At 30.9% G+C, this 19091-nt stretch overlaps 1 protein-coding gene across 1 annotated transcript; it reads left to right on the top strand.

Moving 5' to 3' along the window:
• The first annotated feature begins 758 nt into the window (after positions 1 to 758).
• Positions 759 to 12782, top strand: LOC117904745 (membrane-associated progesterone-binding protein 4). The gene is made up of 8 exons (XM_034817505.1): positions 759 to 1088; positions 1164 to 1240; positions 1343 to 1414; positions 2083 to 2120; positions 5561 to 5604; positions 9170 to 9216; positions 11965 to 12139; positions 12349 to 12782. The coding sequence occupies exons 1-8, from the start codon at positions 942 to 944 to the stop codon at positions 12514 to 12516; spliced, it is 768 nt and encodes a 255-aa protein (XP_034673396.1). The 5' UTR covers positions 759 to 941; the 3' UTR covers positions 12517 to 12782.
• The last annotated feature ends 6309 nt before the right edge of the window (positions 12783 to 19091 follow it).

The raw sequence follows: 19091 nt of genomic DNA, 5'->3' as shown, positions 1-19091 counted from the left end.
AATATATCAATTTGATGATTTAGGTTAATTTTATCAAATAATCTTAATATTTAAAGTAAGAATTAAATATAAATTTTAAGTTAACAAGTTAAGTATAATTTAACTTAAAGTCAATTTAAATTATTAAGTAATAAGTATTAAATTTTATCAAACACCCCTTAATTATACAAGTTACAATAAAAAAAAATTACTTAATAAAATGTACAAATTCAATCTAAAACAATTTTATATAACAAAAATATGTTTCAATATTAGAACAAATAAAAAAAAAACCTCTAAATAATCAAGCAAGTTTATGCTTAAGTTGTGTAATTTGACGAGTTGAGTCTTTTAATGCAACAAACATTTCTATATTAAAAAAAAAAAGTGATTTTTGAAAGAATCACTCTAGGTTATTTTTTAGATTTTTTAAAATGTCTTGAAAAATATCATCCAATGCCTATTTCCCTTAAAAAGAAAAAAAAAAGATTTCAAAAATTAGTAGTATTCCTTAAAATCGTTGTCAAATACGCATATAAAGGTAATAAAATAATTAAATTTTAGGATTAATTAAAATTTCAAACAATATTTTTCATTTTTTTATATCATTTTTCTCCTCCCAATTGTTCTATTCAATTCTTTTCGAAAATAACCATTAAAGCAAAAAAAAAAAAAAAGAAAAAAAAGTGAGATTATTTGATTTTGGGAACGTTGGACGGAAAACTTATTCTATGTTCGGTTCTAGGAAACTAGAGAGGAAAGATTTTTTTTTTTTTCTTTCTTTCCTCGTAGTTTCCCTCACCAAACTTGACCTAAAAAGGCTAAAATTGACTGGGGTCAATATCCCGACTTGGAAGTTTGCATGGAGCTCTAATGCTACCTATATTTTCCAAAACCCTGTTGTTAGAATTGAAAGACGATCAAATTTCAGTGGAATCAGTCCCATAGCTTTGCCTAAATCAATGGTGGAGACAGAGACAGAGAGGGAGAGGGAGAGGGAGAAGGTAAGATCACAAACCAATTTTGCTGGAATTGCAGTTTCAATCTCGCTCCTCGTTCTTCTCCTCGGCCTTTCCTTCAGCTCCAAACCCTTCCCATCTTCTCCATCGGTAAATCCCCCGCTTTTCTTCTTCTTCTGGTTCTTTTTATCATTTTATTTTTCCATTCACTCACTTGTTGTGCAGAGGTTGTTTACTGCTCAAGAGCTGGCTCTACATAATGGAGCCAATGATTCCTTGCCCATCCTTTTGGCAATTCTCGGGTACTTTTTCTCTCTTCATCAAAATCGTGTGCTTGGTTCCCCAGAAAACATAACCCATCTTTGTTGTTAATACTACTCTCTTCCTTCCCCCCCGTGAGTCAGGTCTGTTTTTGATGTAACCAAAGGAAAATCTCATTACGGCTTGGGAGGCGGCTACAATCATTTTTCTGGAAGGTTAGTTCTATTTCATCCTCCCCTTATCATCTGATTGGATGCTTGGAAAGCACAGGGAAACAGATTAAAATTCGTTAAAATGATCAAATCTTAGGTTTCTCAATACTTGGACCTCAGGCTATCCACTTAAACTATTTACTTAATTGAGGTGATCTTTTTAAAATTTTAAATTTTAAAATTTGAAATTTGAAATTTTGCCTTCTCAGCTCTAACTGAGGTTTAATCCATTTTTGGGGCTGGATTCTAGATTTAGTACAAGTTTTCCTTTTCTAACAGTGTTTTCAAGGTAGGGTTAACATTGTTTCATGTTTCTTTGACATTAAACTTCTGTTCCCTACATCCTTTGTGCTTCAAAGGAACCTATGATTTTTGTCTCCAGTTAAAATGCATAACAAGCTATTTCAAATTGTAAGTTTTTTTTATTATTATTATTGTCAATTTTTTTTTTAATAGGTTTCTGTCTATATATTTCTTAGTTGTTCCTTTTCCTGCAAGTCTACAACTAAACTCATATGCTCAGGTAGCGTGCCTTGGGATTCCTGTTTCAAGCTCACATTTGCTTCACATTGTCTTATACTTTCATTTTCAACTGTTTGTTTCCTTTGCTTTGAAAATTATATCTATACTTACATGCTCATAGCTCTTAACTTTCGTCCTTATAATTTCAGGGATGCTTCGCGTGCATTTGTTTCAGGAAATTTTTCAGGTAAAATATCAATGTTTATTTTTTTATTTAGTCTTGCTAAGTCCTAAGAGTTATGTAAGGTTTAATGTCTGTTATACCCATATAGATATATTGCCCAATTCATTTAGATTTCCACATCCCCAGTTTTCATTTTTTTTTTCTGCTAGCTATGCTTTAGTCTTATTGTAAGACAAAGTTGCTCCTAAGTCCTAACTTAACGGAATGAACTAAACAACACAAGAAATAAATGTTTTGGATTTGCAACATGAATTTGCTTCGACTTGTGGCACTATAGGAAAATGAATAGAGATAGCACATGGCAAATCTTTAATCTGGATAATTCCATTATTTGATTGTAAAACAAGATTAGAGTTTGATTATAGAATTTTTTAATATCCTATTTCTCGTTGAATGTGCAATTTCTAGATACTTCTTTCCCCTAATTTTCTGCTCTTCTGTTTCCAGTTTTTTTTTCTTCCTTTTTATACAAAAGGCCATATTCCTAAACATATTTGTGCATTTAGGCTGTCATTAAAAATCCTAAATTAATTGCAATCTAAAAATCATAGCTGTTTATCTTCTAAAGTGTGCCTTCAACCCTAATAATCAGTTTCCATCATAAAAACCTAGAACCATAACCTTTCCTAGACCTTGACCCATGAGTAGCTAGATCACATATAAACATTGTTCAAGGTTTAGGTGCTGTCCCTTGTCAAACCTCTTTCTGTAAGTTACGTACTTGTAATTTCCAAGAAGAGTAGAATTATTTTGTGAAAAAAATTGTTTGTTGCTTATTTTGTTATGACTTAATTCTATCACTTGAGGTGGATTCCTCAGGCCTCTTGGAGGACTCTGATGGATAACTGAGAAAATAATTTTACATGTTTTCTTCCCTTCCAATTCTCTTTTCTTTGCCTCCTACTGTTCCCCCACATCAAATATTTATGAATTCGTTTCTGGTTATGAATTTCGGAGATAGTTTCATAGTATAACTATTTTTCAGTCTTGATATTGTATAATTGTTTTTCATAAAATCATTTAGGCATTTAGGATCTGTAATTTTTGTTATTAGTTCGAATTACACTAAGTAATGTGTTACTGTTCTATGGTCCTTTCAAACTGCACAGATGTTTGTTTGTTTGTTTTTTTGTTTTGTTTTGTTTTTATTTTTTTTATTTTTTTTGTATATTTTATTTGTTTATTTATTTAATAATTGGTGTTGTTTAAGTTATAACTGAAATTACCTCCTTGACATTCTTTACAAGCTGTGAGCTGGGTATTGTTTGCTGCTGGGTGTAGTCTGAAAAGGTTTAGGTGTATTTAGAAACATCTACAATTTTGTCAAAGAATAGTTTCACATTTCAGTTGATGCATCTTGTTTATTTATTTTTATTTATATTGATTTGAAACTAAAGGATTATTGACATGTAAAGAGGACTAAAACAAAAAAAAAATGAAGGCTAACCTGAAGGCTTTTTATGTAGCTCATGGCTGGTCTTCACATTAGCATGTCATATGTTAGTGTGGTGCTCAGCATTGTGTGTACACCCAAATTCTAGGAGTATGCAATTCTGGCTGATGATACTCTGTTATTGTGCAAGTTTCAAAATTGCATGTAGATGTAATGGAGAGTTGTCAGAGGGATCAGGTTGATTTCCAATTATTTTTATTGGGTTAGGTAAGGGTTTTGAAAATTTGAATCTCAATAATGAACTACACCTAGAGGGGGGTGAATAGGTGTTGTAGAACAATTTAAAAATTCTCCCAACAAAGATTACCTAACCTTAAACTATCTTAATGTCAAGAATTTTTTTCTTCTAATAACTTTTCAACAAAGCAAAACATCCACAAGCAATAATGTATGCATCAACACTCTCCCAACAATTTATAAATGCAAAACACATGCAAATGCTTCAACACTCCTCAAAAATAAATCAAAATATAGAGTGAGAGAAAGAGACAATGAACACCGGATTTTTAACGTGGAAAACCTCCGAAAAGATAAAAAACCACGGGCCTATCACCGATTGAAAACTCCACTATGAAGAATAAAAACTGAGTACAAGGTTTTACCTAGCTCAAGCCAACCAATCCTTCCCGGAATACTTGACTAGTACCTTCATTTTTAGCTTCTCCTTTTGGAGTACACTTGGAGTCCGCACCAAGCTCAATCTCGACCTCTTCTTGAATCCACACAAGAAGAAAATGGGTTTTTGCACAACCCAAATAGAATGAGAGATTTAGATGTGAATGAAGGAATGAATCAACCCATTTATTGCTCAAGAAAATCCATTGAAAACTAGTTTTGAAAACATTAAGAGAAGTGGATTTTCTTTGCAATAAAAAACCCCAACTTAGGAAAGCAAAAATGAGAAAATGAAGAACACTTGGAGTGTGGCTGCTCTCCCCACGTTTTCAGCAGTCTCTCTCTACAGAAAATGAGAGAAGATTGGTTTTTAAAGTGTAAAAAGAAACCCTTAATCTAATGGCTGAGATTTGATAAAAAAAAACATTAGTTGGATAGATCCACCCCTACACCTGGATAGATCCAGAAACAGAGGAATGAAAGTCTTGCACCAAAAACCATTTTTCCCAACTTTCTAACACATTTAAAGATTAAAAACCGGGTTGATTCACACCCAATCACTCCACACTCGACTACATACCTCGACCTCTTAGCAAAGTCGTAGTCTTCAAAGTCAAGTAGTCCGAATAGAAATAGGAAAGCCGAGTTAGGGGACACTTAGGAATTTTGTCCGGAATTGCCAACCTAGCTAAACACTCACAAGTTTGTTTGTTTTTAATTCATTATAGTTAGGAGATAAGCTTATGTAAAGCGTTGAGAGTGATGCCAAGAGTATTGGTAGGTTCTGAACAACAAAGTCTTTGGGAACTTAATTTTATTATTATTATTATTAATTTCTACCCTTTTTTGTTTGAAGTCTATTTCTTTTCTTTAATTTCTTGTCTTCTCCTAATCCTTTTTTCTACAATAACCTCCTAACTTTTCAGTACATCTTGGTGAAAAAACATAGAAAGCAATAATGCTACAGCTATAATAGTAATTATTTAGAATGAGTGAGGCCCATTTTATTCCTTCAAATGAAGCCAAATCAAAGTATATTTCCTAGAATTACTCAGTTTCTACAAAAGAATCATCAAGTCATTTTATTTTGTAAAGGCCTTGTGTTTTACATTCAGGATGCAATGGTTTCTTTTAAACTGAAAATGAGCTAGTAGACTCGTCAAATTCATACTGTATGGAGTTTATATCACTTTTTATGTCATCGTCACAACTAAATGCACATGTGAATATCTGGAGCAGTGTTTTAGTAATGATAATAGGGATGGTAACCTATAACAACAGTAGAATTTTTGCTCCAAAAGCAATAAGTGCTTTTATTCATGTGTTATAGCTTTTTGTTTCTTCATTAATTTTCTGCCCTTTTTTTAATTAACAGGAGATGGACTTACTGACTCATTGCGTGGTTTATCGAGCACTGAGGTAATTGATGTTATTTGCTCTCACACCTTTACATGTACTTTTGTAGTTTGTATGTGCACATTTTTGTCACTCTTTTTGTTTGTTTGTTTTTTTTTTCCCCTTTAAATAATGCAATTTATTTATTAAGAAAAAGGAGAACAAAGTATTGGGACAATGTTACCCATGATAGCAATTGGAAACAACTTTTCAAATAGTCTGAAAAGGAGGGAACAAAAAAAAGGGTGGGAAACAACTATAAGGTTCCATTCTTGATGCATGGAATTACGTAGAGAGCAGGTGAATAGGTGGTCCTCTAATTTTATGTCCAAATGGGATATCTTAGATTAATAACATTTAAGCCTATCTCAAATTGATTAATGAGATTCAATTATGTCATTTAGATTAGCCCTATGAGAATTGATCTGTTCTGATATTCAAGAAAAATGCAATCACGCATAAAACACTGGATATACATGAAAAATTATGTACAAAGATTGCCTTAGCCTTCACAGATGCACAAATCATGTATCTATTGACTACAACAAAAATCCACTAACTTTAAAGGAAGCATACACTGTTTTACATGTTCTGGATGTTACTCCCCGATGATTCTTACACTGACCAACTCTCACATGTCTTCTTCATGTCCTCTTTACGTCCACAATGCAACACCCCCCTTGTGCTCCTTAGTGGATCACTTTCAAACCATATTAAGGCTTAACAACTTGAATCCTCGACCTCTACTTTTCTTGCTCACAATTCTGAAGTTATAACAAAATAATTTTTTTCTCTTGGTGTGCATTCCCTTGCTAGGGTTAGGAGAAATAGCTTTATTTTTTATAAGCACAAAAGCCTTGTTATAATATAATAGAAAATCTAATAAAGGTGGAAAGTGGACACCAAAGTGGAAATGGTGTTCAAAACTTTCTTACATGTTTTACATTTTTTTAAACATTTAATTCAATTATTAATTGTCATTACTTAACCAAATCTGAAACTGCATATTTACCTTAACTTCAAATTTTGTGTATTTAACACAAATATGTTATTATAAGATTTGGTGGTACTTGGTAGTGAAGTAGTTTTCAACCCGTAATAAAAAATTGTCAATCTAAACCAATAGAATGACAACAACAACAAAGATCCAATCTAATGGGTTTCTTCCCTATTCCATATAGAGAGATGAATCAATAAAAAATTGTCGCAACATAAAAATTGGGAGCTCCTGATCTTCAAAATTTTTTAATTTCGTTCTTTTCAGTACACCAAAAGATGGCATGAGGGACACCTTCAAGTTCTCTTTGATTTCTTTAGACCTAGTTTTCAGTAACCAACCATAGAACAACTTTCTCGAGATCTGGACTCCTAGACATTGCATAGCAAATTCCAGAGGTGTAAGACAAAAAGTTTGCAACTTGTCAATTACTTGGCAACTCCTTCCCTCAAATCCTACTAGCTACATCTTTTGGGCATAATCAAATTCTCACTTATTAATTAACCTGTGGCTCATCAAGGATCAACCATCTGCTGAGGAAAAGTTACTTCAGTGGGAATCCAAGGGACTCATTCTCTGCTAGATAGGAAATTAAGCCCCTATATTCATCATCTCTTAAGAATAAGATTTCACTTAGAAAGTTCTGTTAGGAAACATGCTAAAATTTGCATTATTTAATTTCTGAATAAAACACAAAGTTCCAGATCAAGATTTGGAAAAATCCTCTACATAAGTTTCTTTGTTCACCACTAGGCCAAAGGGCGAAGGAAACTCATTTTGTGGCTCTCTACACCAAGTAACCTTCCTAACTTTTACATGCCCTTCTTGTCCACCCTAAATCTCACTCTGTTCACAAGGGAAACTAGGTTGTTCTATGTCCTTCCTGAGCCCTATGCCAACTCACTGACTTCTCTAATTTTGTTGGGTCTATCTTTGTTTGCATCCCCAAACTTCTACCTGACAACCACTTTCTTTCACTGACTCCTGCTTTCCACAATAAAATTCTATAACCTTTTCCATGCTAAAGCTTGATTAATAATGACTGGCCTAATGCCTGAATCCTGCTTCTCCATGTGCCCCTTCCTCTTCTGGCACACAAACCGAGCCCCAATCCTGAATGATACTTAAATTATTTGCCTATAGCCACCCAAAGAAGTACCTTAGGAACTTCTCCAACCTGCTAGCTACCAAAATTGGGAATCTAAAAATGGACAGAAATAGGTGGATATAGTTGCAATATGTTGTTGACGGATGTTAATTTTACCTCTTTAGGAGGATAATGTTTCTTTGAAATGAAGTGCTTATGGTGTTATTTTTTACTTCTAGTGTACATATCAGAGACAAATGCCTTTTGTCTGGGAAACATGAGTAGTTGTTGAGTTTGGCATGTGTGTGGACCCACCATTTTTTGTGAGACTCAATTTTGTCTTGGAAGGAACTATCTTGCATCATGCATAGGTAGTGTTGCTCATGCATCATCCTTCTGTAATATAATTTCGCTTGCTGTTTCCTTTTTAGGCTTGATATCTCAATGTTGGACTTCTTTGCCTTGTATTTTTAACAGTTTTAATGTTCTTAATACCATAGTTGTCAAAAACTTATGATACGTGATACAATACCATGATAGGATACATTTTTATTTTTATTTTTATGGAATTGATATGTATCAAAATCTGTATCTTATCTTAAGCGTATCTTACAATACATATACGATACATGATACAATATGTGATGCAATGATCAATGATACATACACATTCAACTATTTTTTTGTAATATTTAAGAAAAAATGAAATTCAAGATTTGTTTTTTAAAGGATTATTATGTTAATTGTTTATAGAAAGGTTATAAATTGATCATAAAAAGGATAGACAAGTAAAATAATTCTATATGAAAAGCTACATTATTGTTATCAAATACTATAATAGTTAAGTAAATTTATGCTTGCAATGAATATTGAAGAAGTTTCATTTGAATGGTTTGGATATGAAAATGAGCGAGTGGTGAATAAAAGTTGTCTTTATATATTAGTTTTTTATTGAGGAATGAATGATGCCAAATATAAAAAGTTGGAACTTTGGAGATGACACATGAGACATGTATATCAACAACACATAAGTACCTATGCCTAGTTAGAACTTGGAACCAAAAATCAAATAGGAAAATTTTAAAAGTTTATATTTGTGAATTTTGTGATGACCATATACGTTAAACTCATTTTTTTTTAAAATTGAACCTTTTTCAAACTCTAGTATTCAATGTTTAGATATGGTATAATATTGTTTAATTCTTTAAATCTTATATCTTGAATGGAATTGGTTATATATTAATTTACACTTCATGCTTCCAATATATATGAGCATGTGTACATTTGTTTTCTATTTATTTTTCACCATATAAAAAAACTTACAATGCACGATACAAGAAAATAAGAAAACGATAGCCAATACATTGTGAGAATTGATGGCTATGCTTAATACAGCATTCTGATTATTGGGGACCGCTCATCAATGTTTTGTTGCAAATGTCATGCTGGGTGCTGGTACAACTGTCAAGCGTTTTGTGTATGATTCAAGAATTTTGTTTTTGTAGGTGAAGAGTGTTGTTGAATGGCGGGATTTCTACTTCAGAAGCTATACGTGAGTTGTACATTAAACAAAAAATTTCTTCTCTCCTTTTTTTCTTACTTTACTTTCCCCCTGCTAGGAATTTTCAAATCTTGCACATCATTCAGAATGGGTAGCAAGAGTTGGTTGGAGGAAGAGTTTCTAGTAAAGATGTTGAAATAGGGAAAAATGTTGAGAAAGTTTTTCCTTATTTCAACATTGGTAGTAGAAATCTCTTTGAAATTCTTAGAAATGAACTAGTGTGTTTGTTGTCTCTAGGGATGCAACCCTAACTTTTACTAAGGGTGTCAGACATGTAGTACAAATATATAATTTTAGAAAATCTATAATTATGTATTTATTTATTCAAGCTCCAAATGCAATAATTTTTTATTCTTTATTTATAGTTTTTTTTTTTTTTAAATAGTAATAATAATTTTAATGACTAGTATTATATTGAACAGAGAACAATTTGTTGATTACTAATCATGCAGGATGTCCAACATATAGAATCGATCTAAAAATAACACACAAAACTGCAATTGAAACACTAGGAGACAAGGACAACCAGAAACACCAATGCAACTAAAAGTCGGCCCCAAAACCAACATTCAAATCTCAAAATAGTAAAAATTCCTTAACAAATACCCGTAATCAAAAGAGTACATGGTTAGGAAACTATCTGCTTTTTGGTTGGACAATTGAAGGATCCACTATAAGGAATTGCCAAAATCTCGAGAAAGATAAAAGATTTTGCATAGTCAATTATGCTACTTCAAAGCATCTGGCTTTTTCTGAGATTTCTGGACATAAATGTGGCCAAATCTCATGTTCAATTTCTGTCATTATGGGTTGGTGATTAAAGAAAAACTGCTGTTGGTTGTGACAGCTATTTAACAAGATTTCACAGTGGTGTTGATTTCTGCAATCTTTTAATATGAGATTCGCACTACTTCCCATCTTAGATTATTGCTTAATCTGAAGTGCTGGGGCACTTTCTGGAATCTTTAATCCAAAGAAAGGGCTCAGAGAGCTCAATGAATTTCATTGCTAGTAGGTCTAGGATAGGTGCAGGTGGAAATTCAGTGAATCCTTGCCTGTTTACATAGGAACTGAAATTGATTATGGTAGCACTCAAATCACCCTATTTTTTCTCCTTAATGGTCTCTTTAGATGTTCTTATGTAAATTGAACTGCTTCGTCATTTTTCAATATTATTTCAAGGCAAGAGTTCACCATCTTGATTCTTGAGTTCACCATCAGTGGAAAGGGAAGCCATCACCATATTGATGGTGTGGGACCAATATTAGGTTATCATGACAAGACACTGTTTTACCACCATAAATGTTTTCACTGCTATTTTCTACAATTTCCCACAATGTCAGGTTTCTAATTTCTAATGATTTATAAATTACAACTCAGTGGAGCCATTCAACATTGGAAAGATGTCCAAGGATATGCACTATAACAATTTTCAATGTTAGGATGTCGGTGATTCTTTTTTAACATTATTTTCAAGTTCAATTTCATGTTACAACTCAGATATCCTCAAATCAGTTGTTTAACTTTTCTGTAGAAATGAATTTGGTTTCCAAGTTTTTGGGAAAGTGAGTATGAATCTGTTTATATTTTACATTTTGGTTTCTAAGGTTTTTGGAAAGTGAAAATGAATCTGTTTGTATTTTTGACGATAAATATCTGGCTGGCTGTTTGCATTTTCTTTGTAATGGTTTTAGTAGCATACTACTAAAAATAGGAACAGGATGTGAAATATTGAATTCCAAATCCCTACCCAGTGTATTGAGAAATTATGTTTTGAACTCTGAATCCCTAACCAGTCTTGTGAGAAATTCTATTGTTTGACCTGTAAATAACATGGGGTGGTGGTTGCTTGCTAGGAAATTTTCTGTGTCATGACAACCAATAGAACTTACATAAGAATTTGATATGTGTATTTGTTATGAGACATAAGGCGTGTTTTTTCATGAGATTTGAGTAACAAGTCTTGGCATTTGTCTTCAAACTCTAAATCTATAGTTGGTTTTAAAAAAATGGACAGTGATATGTACATATCTTGCTCTCATATATCAATTTATAGGATTAAATCTACTCCTCTGATCAAGTTGATTGGACTATTGTGTCAATAAATCAGGTGAAACTTGTAAATTTAGTGGAACTTTGCTGTGGGATTTGCTTATCGAAGTAGGAGAATAATTTCTTTTTTTGAATCACTCATCATTAATGTGCTTGACATTAGATCTCTACCGCTTTATGAGCAATCTTTTTGCAGCACTTCCTATATATGGAAGTGTCAGGTGTAATTTAGAATCTTATTTGTTCCATCCCCTGTCTATCCCTAGTATTCCACCCTCGTAATTTTTTATGGAGAGACGGGTTATAAAGATAACTGGCTAAGGGTACATCCCCTTATTTATTAAGGTTAAGTAAAGCCAAAAGGGGGGAAAGGAGGGGGGAATGGCCTTACTAGCTATCTGTATTTGTTTTAGAGTTCATACATGCAAATGTCAAGTTAATGGCTCCAGTCTAACCTGACTGGTTAGCTATAAGCTTGTCTACATTTTGACCTTATGTCAAACTTTTGCAATTTTAGCTTCTTTCATTGATATTTGTTGAAAACCACCTGGATAAAGAATTTGGGCTTGATGCGCTTTGCAATGTAATATAGGCTTATGAGATGATGAGATATTGTAATGCAAAATGCAACTTCAACAGATGTGCATAATGTTTGATATTTCCTTGGTCTTGACCTGTAATTGTCAGATTTGTTGGTAAGCTAGTGGGTCTTTACTACGATAGTCATGGTAATCCCAGAAAACAATTGAAAGGAGTTGAAGCCAAGGCTGCTAGGGGTGCACAGCTTTTGGAGAAGCAAAAGAGTGAAGAAGCAAAGCTGCCTAGTTGCAATTCAAGATGGAGTCAGGATGAAGGTGGAAAGGTATAATTTCCCATCACTAACAAAGTGTTGTAAATCCAGGCTGGCCAATTACCCCAAAAGGAGGCTGGCCAGTCCTCTCTTAAACCCAGTTTCATATTTGTTCAACCATGTTATATTTCAAACTCTTTCTTTATAGATGCTTGTAAAGAATGCCTGCCAACGTGTGGATCTACTTCCACCATGAATTTGAATTTTGGCCGTTTTGCCAGGTTTGGTGTGACAATGGCTATCCAAGACTAATTCAAAGGCCTCTAGAAATTGCTTTGACCGGGAAAATGAGCAAGCGATGTGCTTGCTTTAAAGAAGATCAACTGGGCCAGCAAGGGTTGGAAGTCTACCAAGGATGTGATTATCATGCCAAGGTTTGCCAAGTTTAAGTTTTTACTAAATGTGTTATACTTCAGCTAATGTTGGAAAAGCACCAAAAAAGAAAAAAAAAAAAAAAAAGGCAACAAAGCTCTATAAAGCCTATGTGTGTATTTAATGGATGGAAATGGAATACTTCATCTTTTTTTGCCTTCTGCAGTAGGGTATTACTCATCCACTACACTCACTATCAATTTTATTTTGTTTGAAATGATACATTTACTTATGATTATCATTGGCCGTAGAGTAGTATATGAATCAAAATTTATGAGCCTAAGTCATTTGGGTCACCAATATCATCATCCCAATTTATGGGCTCATTGTAGTTACATCATTATTAGACCATTTGAAGACTAAGACAGCAGATTCTGGTTTTGTCCACAACTGTACCATCAAATTCTTGTCTTCATTTTCCCTCATTTTGAAACGACCCGTGAAAAAAGATATTACAAAGGAAAACTTTAAAAAAGAAAGAAAGGTTGAAGATATCTAAAAGAAAAAGGAAGTTGAAAAAACTGTTTAAAAACTGTAAAATAGATTTAAAAGTATAATATTTTCTTATATGCTTTTTGAACTTTATTTCTCTTATTTTATTTTTACATATCAAATCAAGAGTTCAAAAATATATAAAGTTTCAATTCATTGTTCTTCTACTTTTCGTAGTAAATAAAAAATAATTTATATTTCTTTTCATATTTTTATTTCTATTACCTTTTATGATCAAATGAAACTTTAGTCTAATTAAGAGTCTGTTTGATAGTGATTGTAAAAAGTATTTTTAATATTTTTTACATTTGAAAATTTTTATCATTCAACTTTTAAAAATGTTAAAAGCGTTTTGTAAAATCACTGTCAAATACAAAATAAATTTGAGTGATTACTTAATAACTAAAAAAATTTTATACACTGTTAATACATGGTATTGGTACATTCTTCTTTGTTTTCTAATAGTGCATTTCATGGTGTTTTTTCTCAAAGTATTTTTAATAAAAACATTTTATCTAGAAGTATTTTTAGTGAAAGTGTTTTCTCTAAAATGTTTTTAATGAAAACGCTTTCTCTAAAAGTGTTTTTAGAAAAATCATCTCGAAAGTGGTACTTGTTTTTTTTTTTTTAACTTAATTATAAATAGAACTTTAAACTAAATAGTGTTTAATAGTGTTAAGTATTAAGTTATTTGTTTTTGTAATATTTTATTTTTATTAAGCATGAAAAATAAAGAAAAACTAATATATTTCTTTTTCCATTTAGAAAAAGTCAAATATTTTGGTGTTTTTTATTCAGTTAAAACGTTATAATAAGTTATGAAAAAATAGAAAAACAAACAACTTAAAGATCAAAAGTAAATTACTCTTAGCAAAAAATTAATAAAACAAACACCATCTAAATGTTTATTTAGAAAACACTACAAGTGATTTTTCAATAGTAGAAGTGATTTTAAAAATTTTTAAAAGTATTTTTTGAATTTTGTCAAACACCTAATTTTCTTCAAAAACACTTTTTATGTTAAAATCACTGTCAAATAGACTCTTATTATTATGAGTTTATATTGATACATATCATATACTTATTTGTATAAAACATTGTATTGTATGTTCATCTAAGGTCGAAGTAGAATTTTAATAAAAAATTTAGGAAAAGAATCGCATAAATGAATATTTAATTTTTATTTTTCAAGAATTAGTGGAAAAAAACACATAGGTTGGTCAACAAGTGTTTTTTATTTTTCGTTTCATTTTTTTTATTTAAAAATTCCAATTTAAAACAAATTGTCTTATTTAATTAAATAAAAAAAAGGAATAATATAATTTGCAACGGCATAAATAAAAAAACAGATATAAGTTTGTTTTTTATAAGGCAATCACAGATATCAACATGCATTGAGAGAGGAAATTATAAGAGATCGTGTAGTTGGGAAACAAATCTATTAGAAGTTGTTTTGAATTTACATGAATACAAAACATGTTCTACAGTGCATTAAGACATATTTGACAACATTTTCAAAAGTAATTTCTCAAGAATAGTTTTTGAAAACAATTTTAAGAAATAGTTCTCAAAAACAATTTTAAAATAATTCTTTTAAGTTTTTTAAAACAAAAGTTTATTTAGAAACTTAAAAAGTTCTCAACCTTTTTTTGTGTTTCTAAATATTTATTAAAAATAACATTTATCTGTAGTGCTTTAGTCTTAATAATTCTTCATATTTGTATAATTATTTTTAAAAAACAATCTCTACAAAACAAATGAAAATGATTAAAACATATTTTTAGAAAACATCATATTTTTAAAACAAGTTTTCAAAAAATTGTTTTATATTTAAAAAGTATACTTCTGTTTTTTAAGAACAATTTTTTTTTTTTTTTTTTTTTAAATAAAATTTCCCAAACAAGCTCTTACTTTCCCATAAGCTAGCTTGGGCCTTGGCCCGAGCCCAACTTCTACTCAAATCAAGAGGATGATTTTTTTACCTACCTAAATAGTAGCACTAATGATAAATAAATAAATAATATGATATGATATTGTTATAAAACGAGAATAAATGTAATGCAAATGAAAGTAAAGGTAAATACATATTACTTTAATAATATATAATGGGGAGGAAGGAATCAAAGAAGAGAATTGAGAGAGTCGAGAGAATGAAAGGAAAAGAAAATAAGAGAAAAAAAGAATTTCTCCTTGCTCGGGATCATCCTTTTATAAATGAACTTTAATGTTGAATTAAATATATCTTCATGTGGTCATTCACCACCAATTTACAATAGATATAATATAATATGATAAAAGAAGAGAAAAATAAAGTCGAGTTTGAAAGTTTTCTTTTTTCAGTTAACTATAGATCTATTTATATGATTTCAATCATAATAATTATAATAAATATCTTCATGATAGTGGTGAAGGTTTACATAGATATATATGAAATATTAAAATGGAAAATTGGTGACATTCATAAATTTTTATACACACTTATAAAGACTCACCCCTATTTGACAACAGTTTCTAAATAAACCTTAGTAGAAAATTTCAACAAAAGTGAAAACTCTTGACATTAAAGAAAATGACCAATCCTTTTATACCTAAAACAAAAATGGTCATGCAAATCAATATACCCTGAACTCAATTATACTTGAATCAATAAAAAAATGTAAATTAATCTTGAAAAACCAGATTTAAATCAAGTTGGAATAATAATAAAAAAACTAAGTATCAAACAAGCACCATTTCATACATCCACAACCTATTCATGCATTCACCTCCATTCAAGCCTTGCCTTAAGTTAATTACAACTCAAAAGCAAGTCACATTCTCAAGAAATTTGCGACATTAAAAAAAGTAAGAATCAAAGTTAAAAAAACTTATTTATGATTGTCGTCATATTTATAGGGAAGCAAATAGAACAATAAACTGTTTAAGTTAAGAAATGTATTTGTAATATAAAGTCGATCATTTGATAGTTAAATTTTTCTAAAGATATTATAACGTTTGGTTTTAAAGATTATTGTGGCTTATCTTTTAATTAAATTTGTAGATATTCTGTTTTATAGTCTCCTTTCATTAAAAAAAAAAAAAAATGCTAAAAGAACTTAAAATAGTGAAAACCACACTTTTTTATGTATTATTTTGGCACTTTCCAAAACTCAATTATGTTTAGAACTTTTTAAGCTATAATTGATCAACAATGGTGAATTTTAAATTGACAAAAAAATTTCATAATTTGAAGAAAAAAATGAAGAACAATCAAATCAATAAAAGCTCAAATCTACAAGTTTTTTCTTTACAAGCATATTCCTATTTTTGTGCATCCTTTGCATTCAAATGAATCTTAAACTTAATCACCATTCAATTTTTAGATTTAAAACCATATCAACTAATGTCTCACACTCCATGATTCAAGCGTTTAAACTCAAGCCAAAATCACTTCAATAGTCAATATTGAAGAATTAAGTACATTGAATCTCATTCTCATATCTAAAAATGCTAGATTACATGTTCTTCTCTACACCTCCCATCTATCATTGTAGATCATGAAATTTAGGTTAGATTAGATCCTTAAATTCATCCAAATTGCATCATATTAAAACTATTCAAAATCATATTACAAAGGTCTTCAATAGATCTACAAATTCAATATAATTTATATATTAAACTTGAATATAGAGATCCATTTTGTTCAAACCTATTTTACCCCTGTTTTAACCTTCTTCTACCTTAAAAAAAATGTTCTATAAACAAAGCATAATGAACCTCTTGCATATTTCCAAGGACCTCAACCAAGGTTAGATCAAATTTTCATGAATTTAGGAGATTAATGACAACTCCATGTGTAAAACAACAATTACAAGAAAATTGGCATCCTAGTTGTACCAAATTTATTATCGTTTCAAGGATTAATTCAAATCAAATATACTTTGATTTCAACCTAAGAAGCAATGTTTTCAGAATTAGATCAGTCATTAAACCAAAAAAGTTACCGATTCATGGTTTATTGGTCGGACTGGTGGTCGAACCGCAGTTGAACCGGTGATGTCATAAATATATATTTTATTATTTTATATATTATTAAAAATTTAAAAATCAATAAATTCTATCTAAATTTTGACAACATCTACTTTGTTCGTTGAGTCATCGATCATCATATATGATATCTATAACACAATATAAGATGTTATACATTCATAATGTCAATAAACCTAATATTTATCAAATAATCAAACCATTGCTATCCTATAATAACCAAATTATCAAAGAGTTGTTAACTTAACACATTGTCCATGATAGATAATACAAATGTCAACCACAACACTTAAATAGTTACTCAAAATATAACATGTCAATGTTTGAATATTCATGAAGATTTTTGCATACTAATAAATATGAAATTCATGTCTTCATTCATTTTGGAAATTGGAATATGGAGATTGAAAATGAGCATCTGGAAAACCAAAGTTTTCCACATCAAGCCCTTCTATAGCCATACCACCACCAATCTCATCATCTACAAAAATATTGAATATATATCAACAAGAAATCATTTTTAAAGAAAAAAAATATAATTATTGAACTTTTGTAAGTTTAAATATTCTACTAACCAATGTGAGAACTTGAACCTTCCACTTCATTTATTGGAATTGACCCTTCATATAGAAGATTTTCCAATTCTTCAACATCTAACTCTGCTGGCTGATCCTCATCAACTATCCAAAAATCGGTCTCATCAATGCATGCATAGTCAATGGGATCACAGATTCTTTTCTTGTTATAAAACCTAAAAAAGAAAAACATATAATTATTCATAATTGTGAATAAAAGAATTTAAATTCAAAACAACTAAGAAAGCATTTATACCGATTTTTTTACCTGTAAATTATAATGAACGTATACAAGATCATTAAGCCTTTGATGTTCCAATCTATTCCTTCTTTTGGTATGTATACGTTCAAAGACACTCCAATTCCTCTCACATCCAGAAGACGATGCAGTTTGGCTCAATATTTGAATAGCCAACTTTTGCAAATGTGGTGCACTGTATCCATGTAGCCTTCACCATTCATCTAGTTACCATTTTCACACTAAAAATAAGAAAAAAAAAAGCATTAGCAAGTTTAAAATATTAAATAATAAGTAGGTAACTAATGAAAAAGAACAAACACACTAATAAATGAAAATTATCTTTTACTAGGTTGAAGTACTTCACGTGAAGAATAAACAAGGTCTTTTCCAAAACTTCCCAATCGATCACGAAACAACTTCATTTCATTCATTGTATCAAGTTTGCCTTTCAGAACTTTCTGATCAATAACATCTATGACACCTCCAATAATAGTTGACTTATTACAAAAGTTTTCTTGATCATATTGGAAACATGGATTCAACCAATAAGCTGTTGAATGAATGATTTTCTTTAGTTGTTTTTCCCAACGTTGCTTTATGATCTCCGTATAAGGCTTGTATAGTCTTTTGTTGTAGTTAAACAATTTCTTGATGCCTAAACAAACCCTATACATGCCTTCATACACATATCCCATCGAAGGCCTCTCATCACAATCAACGATACACAATAAGTGCATTAGTGGAGACATAAGATTCACAACAATCAAACAATCATTCCAAAATCTATTATCCAAGATGATGGAAACTGCAACTTTGCTTTTATTATCCCTTGAATATCTAGAGTCCACAAAGAACTTACTAGTCACCAGAGCTTGCAAGTCATGTTTATGATCATGAAGACTCTTGAGTGCAATGAATGTAGTAGCAAAGTGAGTTGTACCAGTTCAGAGAATCTCTGTCCATCTGTTTCTTTTCCTCAACCAACTTAACAAAGCAACATGATTATACACAAAAATTGTCACCTTTGATGCACGTCTTACAAGTTCAGCAACATGGTCCATCTTACCAATATCCTTAAAGATCAAATTAAGACAATGAGCTGCACAAGGTGACCAATTGATGTGTTTATGCTTCTGAGAAATCAATCTCCCTGCGGCCACATAATTTGCTGCATTATCAATCACTATATGAACTACATTGAGTGGACCCACCCATTCAATCACCTCATCAAATAACATAAACAAATTAGTTGCATCAT

This window comes from Vitis riparia, chromosome 2 (assembly GCF_004353265.1).
Source record: "Vitis riparia cultivar Riparia Gloire de Montpellier isolate 1030 chromosome 2, EGFV_Vit.rip_1.0, whole genome shotgun sequence".
Lineage (NCBI taxonomy): Eukaryota > Viridiplantae > Streptophyta > Magnoliopsida > Vitales > Vitaceae > Vitis > Vitis riparia.
This window is presented reverse-complemented; position numbering and strand designations above follow the sequence as displayed.

What these genes read in the sequence shown, in the direction of transcription:
- LOC117904745 (XM_034817505.1), top strand. Translation starts at nt 942, where the DNA reads ATGGTGGAGACAGAGACAGAGAGGGAGAGGGAGAGGGAGAAGGTAAGA. An exon ending in GTGGTTTATCGAGCACTGAG is followed by an intron (nt 5,605 to 9,169) that starts GTAATTGATGTT and finishes TTGTTTTTGTAG; the next exon opens with GTGAAGAGTGTTGTTGAATG. An exon ending in GTCAGGATGAAGGTGGAAAG is followed by an intron (nt 12,140 to 12,348) that starts GTATAATTTCCC and finishes CCGTTTTGCCAG; the next exon opens with GTTTGGTGTGACAATGGCTA.